The sequence below is a fragment of the Lynx canadensis genome, chromosome C1, assembly GCF_007474595.2.
Source record: "Lynx canadensis isolate LIC74 chromosome C1, mLynCan4.pri.v2, whole genome shotgun sequence".
In the NCBI taxonomy this organism is placed as follows: Eukaryota; Metazoa; Chordata; class Mammalia; order Carnivora; family Felidae; genus Lynx; species Lynx canadensis.
In genome coordinates, this window is record NC_044310.1 from 72,491,486 (window position 1) to 72,505,678 (window position 14,193).

Here is a 14,193-nt window from a genome sequence, read left to right on the forward strand (position 1 = left end):
ATTAAAAATACATGTTTGCAAATTATTCATAGGATGTAAGATGTAAATTTTAACCCAATGATTTTTATACCAGGTAAATTTAAAATTAATTCCATTTACCACGTGATTAAAAATTAGATTCATAATGGATGAAATATTGATTATGCTAATCCTTTCTCTCTGAAGGCTATCAAGGAAATTAAGGAAATAAACATAATAAATAAAATTGTTTCCTCTTCCAAGAAAAAACATTTTAAACATTCATTCAATAAATATTGAGACCTCAGTGTATGTCACACCTTCCCTGGGCATTCTGGGCACACAAAGATGGGAGTTGATAAAGAGATTCATCCTAATTGAAAAGACTGTGGGGGAAGTAGCATTTGAGCTGAACTAAGGCAGTTCTGAGATATCACCAGGAAAAATAATTGCAAACTGGAAATACAGTAAAACTATAGGAATAGATAGAGGAAAACATGAATAAAATGCAGAAAATAATGAGTATTCATATTTGGCTAGAGCCCAGGATAACCAGAAGACTATATTCCCCAGTCTCCCTTGCACCTAGTTGGGGCCACGTACCTGAATAAGTAGAAGTTAGAGTGGTATGGAACTTACAGGAATTCTCCCTGAGAGGAAGTGAAACAGGAAATGAAAAAAAAAGGGGGGGGAAATAATTCATCTTTTTCCCCTTGCATCCTTCTGCTCGAAACTTGGCTATAATGACTGGCGCTTCAGCAGTCATTTTGGATCATAAGGGTCATAACCTAGGAATGGCAATGGGGGAGAGCTAAAAAGAGGCTAGGTTCTCTGATGCCATATCAACTTTGAGCTGCCAACTCTGGCCTTCTTTTACATAAAGAGATTCTTTTCTGTGTTCTATTTACTATCCTCCAAAAATTGTATTACAAAACTGAAAAGGATGCCGTCATCTTTAATCAAGTCTCATCTGGTTACATGTATCTCTAATTGAGAACTCAAACATTTTTTTCTCAGAAAGTATAAAAAAACTTCTCCATTTTTCTCTGGTACACATACAAACCAATCACCCCTTGGATTTGATTAAGTTGGAAAATTCTTTCTAGTTATGAAGCAGCCAAGAACATACTTTCTGGTTTCAAACAAACCAGGCCTGAGGTTACATCCTATTGTAACCATGACACCTAGAAAAAAATCTTACACATTAAAGTTAATGTAATTTTGGATGATTCAACAGATAAAATTGGAGAACAAATAGTTTTTTAAAAAGTTGAAACAGTTGTTCAACCTCACAAGTCTTATTTAATATTGCTGAAACAACTTTAACACATATCTGTGTATACAACTATAAACACAAATCTATACACAAGTACGTGTCTACATGTGTATGTACAGATATATAGAATATATATATCTATGATATATATCTATGATATGAATATATAGTTTTATAAGTTGCATATTATAATGATACTCTAATACCCTGACAAACATAAAGGACAAAATGACACAACAGCACTATCCTAAGCATGCTCTTATTTCCAGCTACTTCTACTATGTTGTCATTAGACAATATATACACATACACACAGGAACACATATTACCTTTAATTTTGTATTCTCAAGATTCAGAGTTTCATTTTCATATTCAACTGAGTGAAGTTTTCTAAGAATTTCTTCACATGAATTTTTACCAACGTCTTCTACTTTCTTCAGGTCTTCCAAAAGATTAGTAATTTGCCTTTGTGAGATAAATGATATATTTCATAAAAGTCACAGAAACTTTCATTTAAATAATGCTAAGTGTGCTTATAAAATTATTTTGGTAGGGTGCACTGTTTCAAAAGTTAATACAAGCCATGGACCAAGGTAAACAGGAAGCAGTTATCTATCAGGTTACTACCTGAGTAACACTGATTAGCAATTATTACCCATCGATGAAGCCAATGAGAAATTACACAACGTTCTCTTCACTATTCAATAAAATGTCTAAACTGTCATCCAAAGGTAGTCTGTCTGTCTCTCATTCACACACATGCACATACATATACACAATCTCAGGGACAAAGTTAAATAAAAGGCTCAAGTGAGGCAATACTTCACCTTTAGAAGCAAATGATACATGCTAGTTTACAATGATAAAACTGAAGAGAACATACAGAAGATAAAACATTTAAAAACAGATATTCAGGGTTCATTATTGTTAATCAGTAATAAATTTGCATAAAAGATATGCATTTTGAATCACTGATTTTTCTTTGTTACATAATTCAGGCACTTAAAGGAACAATAACTTTTAGGACTTTGAAACCATTTATGTTTTTATTGTAAACTCCATTATATATTTTTATACATTCTTGCTCAGTAGAGAAATATTACTTCCATTTTAAGACAAAGCAGTGTTAACATTTACTGCAAATAATAGATGACACATACTCAAATACTAAATATTAACCTACAAAGTTCAAAATGTGAACACCAATGCACTTTTTTTTAATGTTTATTTTATTTATTTTTGAGAGACAGAGAGAGAGCGTGCACAAGCGGAAAAGGGGCAGAGAGAGAAGGAGACAGAGAATCCTAAGCAGGCTCTGCACTATCAGTACAGAGCCAGATGTGGAGCTCAAACTCCCAAACCATGAGATCATGACCTGAGCCGAAATCAAGTGTCAGACGCTTAACCGACTGAGCCACCCAGGCCCCCTAGCCAATGCACTTTTTAATGGGTAATCATTTTATTGCATTTTTGTAACAGAATAAGAAAATTTTACAGAATTATAAATAGCAAGAATATCAAATCATACGGACAACCTTTACCACATGTAACCCAGAAGAACCAAAATGCAAACCACTTAAAAGAGGAAAGAACTAAAAACACTTATTAAACACTAAAGAGTTTCTAAATTTTTTTCTTACTTTTTCATTGTTTCAATCTGAACTTCCAATTCAGTTTTTTCTATTACAATTTTCTCATAATGACTTTTCCAGGCATTGGAAGCTGAAATTGTTTCGGACAGCTTGGCTTCCTAAAAAATACATCAAGTACTCATCTTGTAATTAAATAACACTTTGGTTTTGTGCACAGCCCTAAACACAAATACAACATAAACAAGGAAATGCTCATCTTATAAAGGATGGAACTCTTGATACAGAAAATTTTAGAGTACAACTCCGAACATAGGAAGCTTTTAAAGTAAACGTTGATAGCATCTTTAATTAGTATTGCTTTATATGCGCACAGTGGTAGTTCTAACACATTTTAAGGATGTTAATATAACTATTTTCAAACAATGTTTCATAATTAATGAGGATAATTTCTTTCCTATTTCCTGAACTTTCATTTTACATTCTATGTATAGAAGATGTTGACAACCACATAAGCATCAGAGGAGAAAGAAGTCCTCAATGGTAAATACAGAAACTCTCTGCAATTTCACAATTCCACAGCATTTAGTAATGCTTATTATGGATAAATAAATGCCTTATTTCTCATTGCTATGATGATGTCAAGCTGTTTTGTAGAGGTCACTCCCATTGGCCTTCAGATACTGTTACTGTTAGCAAAGAGATGAAAATTATAGTGATGGCTTTATCCATTTTGAATGTGAGCTCCCAGACGTAGATTTTTGTCTGTTTCATTCATTGCTAGGGCCTTGAATAGTGCCTGCCATAAAGAAGACTCTCAATAAATAGCTGTCAAATGGATCTACCCTTTACAAACCCACCTAGTGAGCTACAGTCTTTGTGCCCCCTGCCCACATTCTATAGAACAACAAACTCACTAGGAAGACAACAGCGCCAATAATTATTAATCAGAAGATCCAGAAGAAGCAATGATAGCCACTGATATTTATTGGGGGCTTTTTTCCTTACTTCCATCATTCAACTACTTTTTTGGCTTACACTTTTTTTATAGTAATATCGTTGATACACTGAATAAAGCCTAGTATTCTGCTTTCATATTTTATGTAAAAAGAATTTTAGGTTGCACTATGAAGTTTAAGTTGGACTGTGTGTGTGTGTGTGTGTGTGTGTGTGTGTGTGTGAAGTGTAAGTTGGATAATATACTATAACATAAAGATTCTTAGAAATTGTACCCGTAAAAATAAATGCTATGAAGAAAATTTAAGACATGATACGATAGTTGGGGGACTACTTTAAACAGAGTGGTCAAGGAAGGCCCCTCTGAAGAGATGCCAATCACAAAGATAACTGAATGATTAAAAAAAGAACCAGCTATTGTGAACCCGAGAAGAACATTACAGCCAGAGATAACAGCAAACAACAAATCTCTATGCATTAGAGGAACAGAAAGTAGGCCAATATGGCAAAAAATGCAGGACCGCCAGGCAGTGTGCTTTGACATGTATTTTCTCACTTATTCCTCCCTACGGTGATATGAGATAATAATATTGCCCATCTCCTATTTTATAGTTAAGGAAACTGAAGGTTAGAGAGGTTGGGTGCCTTACCCAAAGTCACAAGGTTCACAAGTGGAAGAGCCCTCCTATACCGTGATCTGGAGCAGGAGCGACATGATGCTATTTAAATAGGAAAACCCCGAGGATGTGAAGGGCTTGATTGGCTTTCACCACTCAATAACACTTCAGGTATTCAACTAAGTCTTATAACTTTCTGGATTTTGAACTTATTCCTCAATTCTTTTTGTCTAGATAAATTCTACTGAATGTAGATCATCTTTAAATGTTAGCACCTGAGCTTATAAAATATTAAGCTGCTTTGTTTACACAGAGTTTATACAAGTCTGCTTTCAATTCTAAAAGATCCTAATGCTATAAGCCTTAACATAAGTTCTTACGAGGTCCAATACCAGTGAGACATTAAAAAGAGTAAATATTTTATTAACTGCTAATTGAAGAAATATAATAATTCATCAAAAACAACAAAGTACTAAGTCCAATTTTCAACTTTGCACTACACCCAAAGATAACTTTCACATGGTGTGTTTACGTCAGCAAATGGTTTTAAGTGCATTACAGAGTTCAAATGAAGTGAACTGCTGAATAAAGTCATATGGTTTAATAACATAAATCAGCATTTCCCAAACTGGTGTTCCTTAGAACCCATTCCAAGAGTTGTTTTGTGGGTAAAACAAGAGTTCTGTGGTTAATAAGTGGTGAGAAACTATGAGTTCAATACTCCTCATTATTGTTTTACTTTACTGAAGGCGTACTCAGGGCCTTTAATATGCTAATGTATACTGTCTGCTTCCAAGGGGGAATATGTATGAAGCATTACCCTTAGTTTGCATTAGATGCTTTGGGACACATTTAATATATCCTTTAATAAAGTTCCCAAGGAAAGACTGATAAATTTCAATATGCAAATGTGACATTTTATATAATCTTTCAAAATAAAGACTAAAGCAACAGAGTAAAGTTTTTCTAGTGTCAGTAGCATTAAGAGAAGAATAAGATTTATATTAAGCATTATGACATTAACTACATAAACTAAGTACATAAGACAGTAAACAAAGAATGTATATATACTTACCCGATCTCCAATTTGGGAAGTAAGGTTTTCCATGTCTCCAGTAAAGTGTTTAAGCCTTTGTTTGTAAATTTTAGATGCCTTTTTTAGAGCTATAGTTTTTTGCCTACTTGATTCTTTCATTGCTACAACTTCATGCTTATTCTTTCTCAGTTCTAAGTTCCATTCAGTTATCTTGGTTTCTAAGCTCTAAAAAAATATATATTAGTAATATTTAAATTATTTTGGAACTCGATCTTTATGTAACGTTATAAACATATATAATCTTCCATGGATTTTATCAAAAGGATTAATCATAGGATTAATAACAAGCATAACAGTAAAGAAAGGTAGTTTTACCATTGTTTATTTGTAACCAGTTGTAGAATGATAATTTAAAATATATAAGCCTACAGAAAACTAATCCTATTCTTATTAAAGGTACTAATATTGGTGATTATGGCACAAGCATTTTCTTAAAACTTTCGTAATTAACTAGAACTTTCAAAAATTTCACATCTAGAATATTATACATAGTACTAGTTATGAAAATCAAAAAATACATAATTGAGCTGGAGACAATTCAACCAAGATACACAAAGCTTAAAGGAATCAGTAGCTCCCTACACACATTAGGACTCTTTAGTTGCAATGATAAAGGCTTAAAGGACATATGATCAAAATCTACAGATCACAAAAGATACAGATGAGATAAACACAGGCTTACTTAGCAAATTTTAATTTACTAGAATTAGGGGGAATGCCTTGACACTTCAAAGAATTACATTAAGGGCAATAAAAGTGTTCCTTTATCTAGTAACTTTGTGGGAATTATTAATCCAAGACTAAAGAGGCTTAGAAAGGTAAATAACTATCAGATCCATAAGAATTAGTAAGAGTAAAAAGACATCTGAGGGGCTGAGGGATGTGTTTCTGTCCACTGACTTTAATGGTGTTAATTGGCATCACAGTTTCCTTACATATCTCTTGGTGGCATAACTAGAGACAGAATATTAGGATGGATGGATGATGGATACGATTTAGTATAACTCTCATGCTTTTATTTCAAATTATCTTAAGACTTTGTATTTAAAGTATTTGAATACTAAATATCTAAGAATTTAGAGGCTTAAGATTTTAATGTTTTTACATTTTTTCAAAGTTGTATAATACTGAAAAAATAGTTAAATTATTACAGAATTTAGGTTTCAGTGTAACATGTTTTGGACAATCATTTTAATGAAAAAAAATCAAAGGAGTCACAGTAAAAGACTGGGTTTTCTATTCAACTCCATGATCAATAAAAACTATGCTTCTTAACTTCCACTAAAATTGAGATTAAGAAGTACAACTTGGGGTGCCTGTGTGGCTCAGTCAGTTAAGCATCTGACTTCGGCTCAGGTCATGATCTCACGGTTTGTGGGTTTGAGCCTCACGTCGGGCTCTGTGCTGCCAGCTCGGAGCCTGGAGCCTGCTTCAGATTCTGTGTGTGTGTGTCTCTCTCTCTGCCCCTCTCCCCCGGCTCACAGTCTGTCTCTCTTTCTCAAAAATAAATTAAAAATTAAAACAAAATAATAATAAATAAATAAATACATCTTAAATAAGATTTAAAGACTTGTTTTCTTTGAAAAGTGAACTAGGTAGATTATGAAAAGTAGCAAAACACTCTTAAATAGTCTTTAGAAATGTATTTAAACTAAAAACAAAAAAAATCCCATAAAATGTTTTCATAAGTAGTTGGAGGAAAACAAGAATAAAAGCAGTCCAAGTCTACTGAAGACTCCACAGGAAATACAGCTGTCTTCCTCTAAGAAACCACAGGGTGTCACCATCACACCACAAATAATTGCTATACTTTCAGCAGTAAACCATTTTCAACACCAAAGGTGAAATAAATTTTTTTTTTTGGAATAAGGTTCTAGCCAGGACATTCTCACTAGACTTATCCTATCTCACATTTGATCACTATTAGGGAGTATACCAAACTACCAAATTGTTTTTATAGTTTCAAAATAAATAACTCCTCACAGTGTTTTGACAAATGAACAGAAACATAAAGTCAACTACTTGTCTTTCCCTATTTCCAAAGTACTATACATGCTGCACATTATAAAGATAATTATTCTGTGTCTTCTAAATTGTGAAAATATTCTATATCTAACTGTTATATAAAGATCCAGAAAGAACTGGGTTCAAAGTATATTTGGGATAGTTCTCACAGAACTAAAATACAATTAAAAAATTTTTAAAGACCTATATAACAACCTGACTCAACTGAGTCAAAACTAAAATACTAAATAACTGAAATTTATGTTACCAAAGTGAGTTCATTATCTTTGAATTTGAAAAAGAACCTTGTGAAACCTAATGGAAGAATTCAACTCTGATCCCCCAATTAATGCCTTAAATTCCAAAACTGTGTTAGAGGAAATGTAGAAAAATCAGTAACCTAATGCAACCTCTTTTAATTATTTCTAAACAGTGGTATTTTTGTAAAGGAATTTAAATTCAAAGTATTGAGAGAATGTCACAGCAAAATCTTAAGATTTTAGTCTTATATTCGCTCTCTAAATTATCATATAAAAATTGCTAAAATTAACTTTAAAAAATCATTTAATATTCCATTTTTAAATTGAAGAAACATATTTTCGAAAACTTCCCCAACTGCTCTTTGAGGACCGAATTAAAACTTGTGAGAAAAAGTGTGATAGATGCTTATCTGAGGTGTCAGACCACATGCATGCTATTGTAAATACCATAACAGAGGAAGGCAATATCAACTGCCGCTCATCTGGGATGCCCTAGAACACCACGCAAAGGACAAAGGGGATCCATGTGGGAAAGTGCTCAAAAGAACATGTAGGAGGACAAAGGACAAAATTCGCATTCCGCATAAGCCTGCTTAATGTCCCTTTACTGGGCAAAAGCTTTTCCTCCTTGAAGAAAAAAAACCCAAAACATCCCAAGTGAAGTCTTGAAAAATGCCACAAGTTGCAAACACCTGCAAAAGCAAACAAATTTAACACAGATGTGCTCACATTCAATAGGGGCTATCTTTGCACACTTTCCTGAAAACGAGAACACTGTGTCTTTTCCTTCAGCAAAAAATAATGACAATAGATTCAGTTAGCTTGTGTCGTATCACAGAACCTCAAATTCTTCTTTCAAAATGCCTGTGAGGTTTCCAAAAGAATATTTAAACCAGAAACTGAGTTTAAACCAAAAAGTTCCCCTTGATTACACTGCTAAAAAAAAAACTGCATAACAAGAATGCTACTCAGTTTTCTAAATACCAAAGCTGGGTCAACTGATTTTAAAGTTGTTACCATTAATGACAAAAACAAAAATAATAAACGTTTACTGACTGCCTACTAATGTGAGAGTATATATTTATGTGTGGATGTAGAAAATAGATAGAATTCTATATACCAAAACATTAACAATGGTTTTGGTATTTTTAAGTTATTTTAATTTTCTCCTTTGTATGTTACAAATTTTCCACAATAAACATAAATTAACTATATAATGGGAAAGATTTTTAAAGATATTCAAGCTCTAGAAATCCTTCCTAGACTGGTACTAAAGAGAGAGAGCATTTTTATATTGGGATTTGGAATCAAATCTTTGGATGAGCCATAAATCTTACGATTTGCCTCAAATATGTATTTCCCATGGCAACACTTAGATTGAATTTTTCCAAAACCACCAAATTCCAGAACTAAGGAAAGGCTTTATAGTTGTTCATTAATTTTATCACTTAAACTATAAAAGTGAATGAATATTTATAACCTTTATATATTCTTTTAATTTATCATTCTCTGCTTCCTTTTTACGAATTTGGAGCTGTAGTCGTTCATGTACTACTTTTACTGATTGTGAAAAACGGTTTGCTTTCAAAGCATTTGCCTATAACAGAGAAAACAAACAAACAAAAATGTGTTACTTCTCAAAAATCTTTAACTTTATCCATACTTAGACATGATCTAAAAAGTTAATAAAAAGCAAAGTACCACTGTAAATTAACCCTGATCTCCCCAATTATAAATATATTTTATATAAACTATGGGGCTATTTAATCCTCCCCCCTTTTATTTAATGGTTCCTGATAATCTCCTTTTGAAAAGTCCTATCTATCCTAAGTAAATTATATCTAAAATGCTTCTACAGGGGCACCTGGGTGGCTCGGTTGGTTAAGCGTCCGACTCTTGATTTCGGCTCAGGTCATGATCTTATAGTTGTGAGATCAAGCCCCATATTGAGATCAAGCTTCACGTTGAGAGTTGAGAGTGGAGCTTCCTTTAGATTCTCTCTCTCTCAAAATAAACATTTAAAACTAAATAAATAAAATGCTCCTACAAACACCAAAATTCCTCAGTTTATACTAAAATTGAAATACAATACAAATTTATGCATAGTTCCTAATATATAGTGATTTATGCCAATTAATCTGACCTAAGTATCATAAAAATCTTTAAAAAAGAAACTGAAAAAAAAAGATATTTCATAAAAATTTGTAAAATATCCAAATAATCTAAAAACATTTCTGGGTCTATTTTTGAGGATATGGGCGCCAGAATGGAAAGAGGGTAAAGAGGGAGTCAATATTAAGAAAAATGATGAATTAAGCTCAGAATTTGCTTACCTGTTCATTCTGAAACAAACAAGAAAGTTCTTGAATATAGGTCTCCTTTTCAAGTAGCTTCTTCTTAAGATTCTTCAGCAAATATAATGTAAGAGTTAGAAATATCACAATTTGGATAATGTTGACTAATTTTATAAATACAAGCAGCACATACATAAAAAATGTGAGTAGACACAAAGTGTAAAAAGACTTACAGTATTTTCATTTTCATTATCAGTTAGCTTCTCTAACATGCTGGATAAACTGTCCCCTACCTATAAAAAAAAAAAAGATATTATAAATCAGTGCTCACAAACATATTTCTCTACATATAAAAGTACAAAGAAGAATAAGCATCACTAAAGAAATTAATATGGGCAACTTTTATGCACAGTTTAGATTTTTTAAAAGGTCATCAGATGGATTTTTGCCTGAGTGTTCCAAATCATTTTGTGTCCACAATTTATGAAATTAATTATATACCTAATTTCTAAATAACACCTCAGACAGTAGAAGCCAATGACATAAAAACCACAAAAATCTGGGGTGCCTGGGTGGTTCAGTCAGTTAAGTCTCCAACTTCAGCTCAGGTTATGATCTCACTGTGGGTTCAAGCCCCGTGTCAGGCTCTGTGTTGACAGCTCAGAGCCTGGAGCCTGCTTCGGATTCTGTGTCTCCCTCTCTCTCTCTGCCCCTCCCCTGCTCACACTCTGTCTCTCTCTCTCAAAGAAATAAACATTTTTTAAAAATCTTATACACAAAGACACTCATGGTGCTGTTTACAAATAGGTTAAAAAATATCAGCAAACTTAATTCTATCAAGAATTTTTTTTAAAGAATTACAGCACATCAGTAAAAGAATTCTAAGTAGCCATTTTAAATGAGAACATAGGAAAATGTTTATTTATTTTAAGGGTCATATTCCTGCTTGAGAAGGTGAAAAAGCTATGAATTTCTTTCACCCAAAGGCATTTATGCCATGTACAAATAATGCAAAATTGTACACATACTTTCAGAGGGCTCATGGACTGCATAGAGCCCACTCTTGGACTCTGTAAAGGTACACAGTGGATTGCCTGGCATACAAATATTTTCATTTCTGTTGGGTATATACCACTTGTAAGTGAATGTTCACAGCAGTTTTATGCATCACAGCCAAAAAGCAGAAGCAACCCAAACGTCCATTAATTGAGAAACAGACAAACAAAAATGGTATAGCCATACAATGAAATATTATTCAGCAATAAAAAGGAAGCGCTGACATGTGCTACAACATGGGTGAACCTTGAAAACTATTATTAAATGAAAGGCAGTTATGACCAACCACATATTATAGGATTCTATTTATGTGAAATGTCCAGAATCAGTAAATTCATAAAAACAGAAAGTAGCTATTAGGGTAAGGAGGGGCTGGTGGGGGTGGGAGATAGACGTGGTGATGAAAACGCTCTCACAGTGTGGTGACTGCTACACAATTCTGTGAATATACTACAAATCACTGAATTGTACACTTTAAAAGGGTGAACTGTATGGTATGTGAATTATCTCTCAGCAAACTGTTACCTTCAAAAAATAAAAGAATATATAAACACAGTGGTACAAAGTAGCTTAAATTCTAAGAAAATTTTACTGTAATCAGCTGAAATGAAATATAACAAGTGAAAAATTTTGAGATAGAAGATACAAGATATTTTCTGTAAAAACATGCTGCTTTCATGTAGAACAATTTGTGAAATACTAAGAGTCAGGGTTAGTTTGATGATTGCCATTTCAAACAAAAATGCAGGAATTCTTTCCATTTCAAATATACCAAATTTGAAGTTTCAAATCCTAAAACAAGTATTTAGGATATAGGCCAATGAAAAGTATGCTCATAATTTAATTTCTACAGTTTCAGAAATAGTAAACCCATCAAGTGAGAAACAAATCTATTAAATTAGTGCTTAGGGTCCTTACTTGTTGGTATTCTGTCTTTCTAAGAAGATGTTCTAAAGCTTGTTTTACATGTTTAAAAGTGTCTAATTCTTTTGTTAATTTTTCCTTCTGTTTAGCAATCTTCAAATTGAATGCAAAAAGATTAGCCTGACAAAATATAAGAACCGCATACACATTTTAAGATACAGTATTAAGACACTCTAAAATACAATGTTGCTATTATCAAATAATAGTTTTTTCTAGTAACAAAATCATTTTTGCACATAGTAAATTTTGCCAAGTTTATTAATAGTAAATAGGATTGTATATCATACATTAAAGTAATGAAATCAAAATAGGGCTTAAGCCCTAAAGTATTTCAGGCATTTATTTTAATAAAACTAATAGAATACAGTCTATTTTTTGTCTCTAATTCAAAATTTAGTACACTGAAATTAGAGAATACAGGTTTCTATTCCCTATAACACTATAGAAAACAGATCTGTTCATCTCTCAGAATATTTTAGTTTACATTCACTCTTGGAAAAGTTGACTCTCTAGTTCAAATTCAGGTAAGTCAAGCACCAAGGTATAAATTTTCTAGCTTAGCTTCTTATCAAAGGCGTGCCTGAATTATCTTTGAAGGAAAGAATTGCAGTTAATGACATAGGAATAAAGAAGAATGATAAACCTGCAATTTTTTATATCAAATACCAGCATATGAGCATAACTACATTAATAAGGGACCACAGGTAATGCATTCTGAGTATTATGCTAGCTTTCCATTTTATAAGATGTTCACAAGTCAAGTACTCACATTTTCAAAACTAATCTCTTCAACGGTATCCTTAAATAATGGCAAAAATAATTCTACAGAACAGGTTGCCAATTCAGGTTCCTTAAATGTTGCTTCCAGTTCAGTCTTTTCATTTAGGATGTCCTGCTTTCCACTAGATGTGTACAAATAAAATTTAAGTTAAATCTGTCACATATTTATGCAAATATAGCACAGCTTGACTAAATATTACAGTTCTACAAACTGCTCTCCAAAATGTAACAGTAAATTGTCACTGAAAACGTATGGAATTTTTCCTATACTCCCCTATTTTGCTATACCTAATATACACAGACAGTTTTTAAAACACTGAGATATGTGAAACACAAAACCACCAACAGCAATGTTTCACTGTGCTACCTGATAATTATTGAACATCTCTTTTCTAGTTTATAAATGACTTGCAAGAATGTGTATGCCTTTTTTACTTCCCTTCCTTCTCCCTACTCTAAACCCAAAAGATTTGCCTTACTCTCAAACTGTTTCTTTTAATTTACTGTTCAAAAAAAAAAAAAAAAAAAAAAAATCCAAAGAATAAATAAGCTAACCAAATGAAACACAAAATAACTGAGCTCTCCAGATCTCAAAAATTCCTTCACACTTGACTTTATAATGAACACCATTCAAAACAAAACTGTTAACATTTGCCTTCTTGATTGCATAGGCATTACTGTGCATCACTGTAAGAAACGTTTCTTTGGTCACATTTTACAGCCTGAAATCAGGATGCTTCTTGTAATCTTTGTTAGTCGAGAGGCAGTCCTGAGCAGTCTTTCCTGCACATGCCCAGAACTTACAGAATAGATGGCCAGTGACGGGATGCCATGCCACAGATGGGATGCACACTTTTTAACCCCTAAGAATGCAGGGGCATAGAGGGATTGAAGGAGCTGGTGAAGCAAGAATGCTTAGCAACATTCCAGAAGCAAGACTCCAATACAGGCTTGTTAGATAGCATAATTAAGAGCCCAACACCAATAAATTTTATTTCAGTTAAAGATGCTCCTAAGAAATGCCATATGACCAATACTCTCAATAGCAAGGAAAACTCTGAGTCAAAAAGTGACTCAGAAGAGTTGGATTTTGAGTATAAAAAAAAATTTAAGAATACCATACATTTCATTTTTATATAAGCACAGAGTTACTTGAAGTAAAAAAAAAAAAAATCTAAGTTTGAAGGAGTTTTTTCAAAATCTATAAATAAAATTCCATGTGATAAGAAAACATTGTGTCTTTCTTTAATAGGCAGCTTTTTTCTTTCTTTACAAAATATAACATAATGGCTCATCAACAACTGACGGCATCTTAGAGGCTACGTCAGAAAGCAGATTGCGTTCTTAAGCACTGGGCCTAAGAGGTTAGTTATAAATGACAA

General features: G+C 32.8%; 1 protein-coding gene across 4 annotated transcripts in view; it reads right to left on the bottom strand.

The window, feature by feature from the left end:
* The window catches only part of ODF2L (outer dense fiber of sperm tails 2 like), a 142,995-nt gene that overhangs the window by 16,123 nt on the left and 112,679 nt on the right, over positions 1-14,193 (bottom strand). For all 4 annotated transcript variants that reach the window (XM_030327315.1, XM_030327317.1, XM_032594332.1 and 1 more), the window contains 7 exons: positions 12,801-12,933; positions 10,285-10,344; positions 10,091-10,162; positions 9,238-9,354; positions 5,473-5,658; positions 2,875-2,984; positions 1,564-1,699 (listed from right to left, as the gene is read on the bottom strand). In XM_030327315.1, coding sequence (XP_030183175.1) covers positions 1,564-1,699; positions 2,875-2,984; positions 5,473-5,658; positions 9,238-9,354; positions 10,091-10,162; positions 10,285-10,344; positions 12,801-12,933 — 814 coding nt within the window. The remainder of the gene's footprint in view (positions 1-1,563; positions 1,700-2,874; positions 2,985-5,472; positions 5,659-9,237; positions 9,355-10,090; positions 10,163-10,284; positions 10,345-12,800; positions 12,934-14,193) is intronic.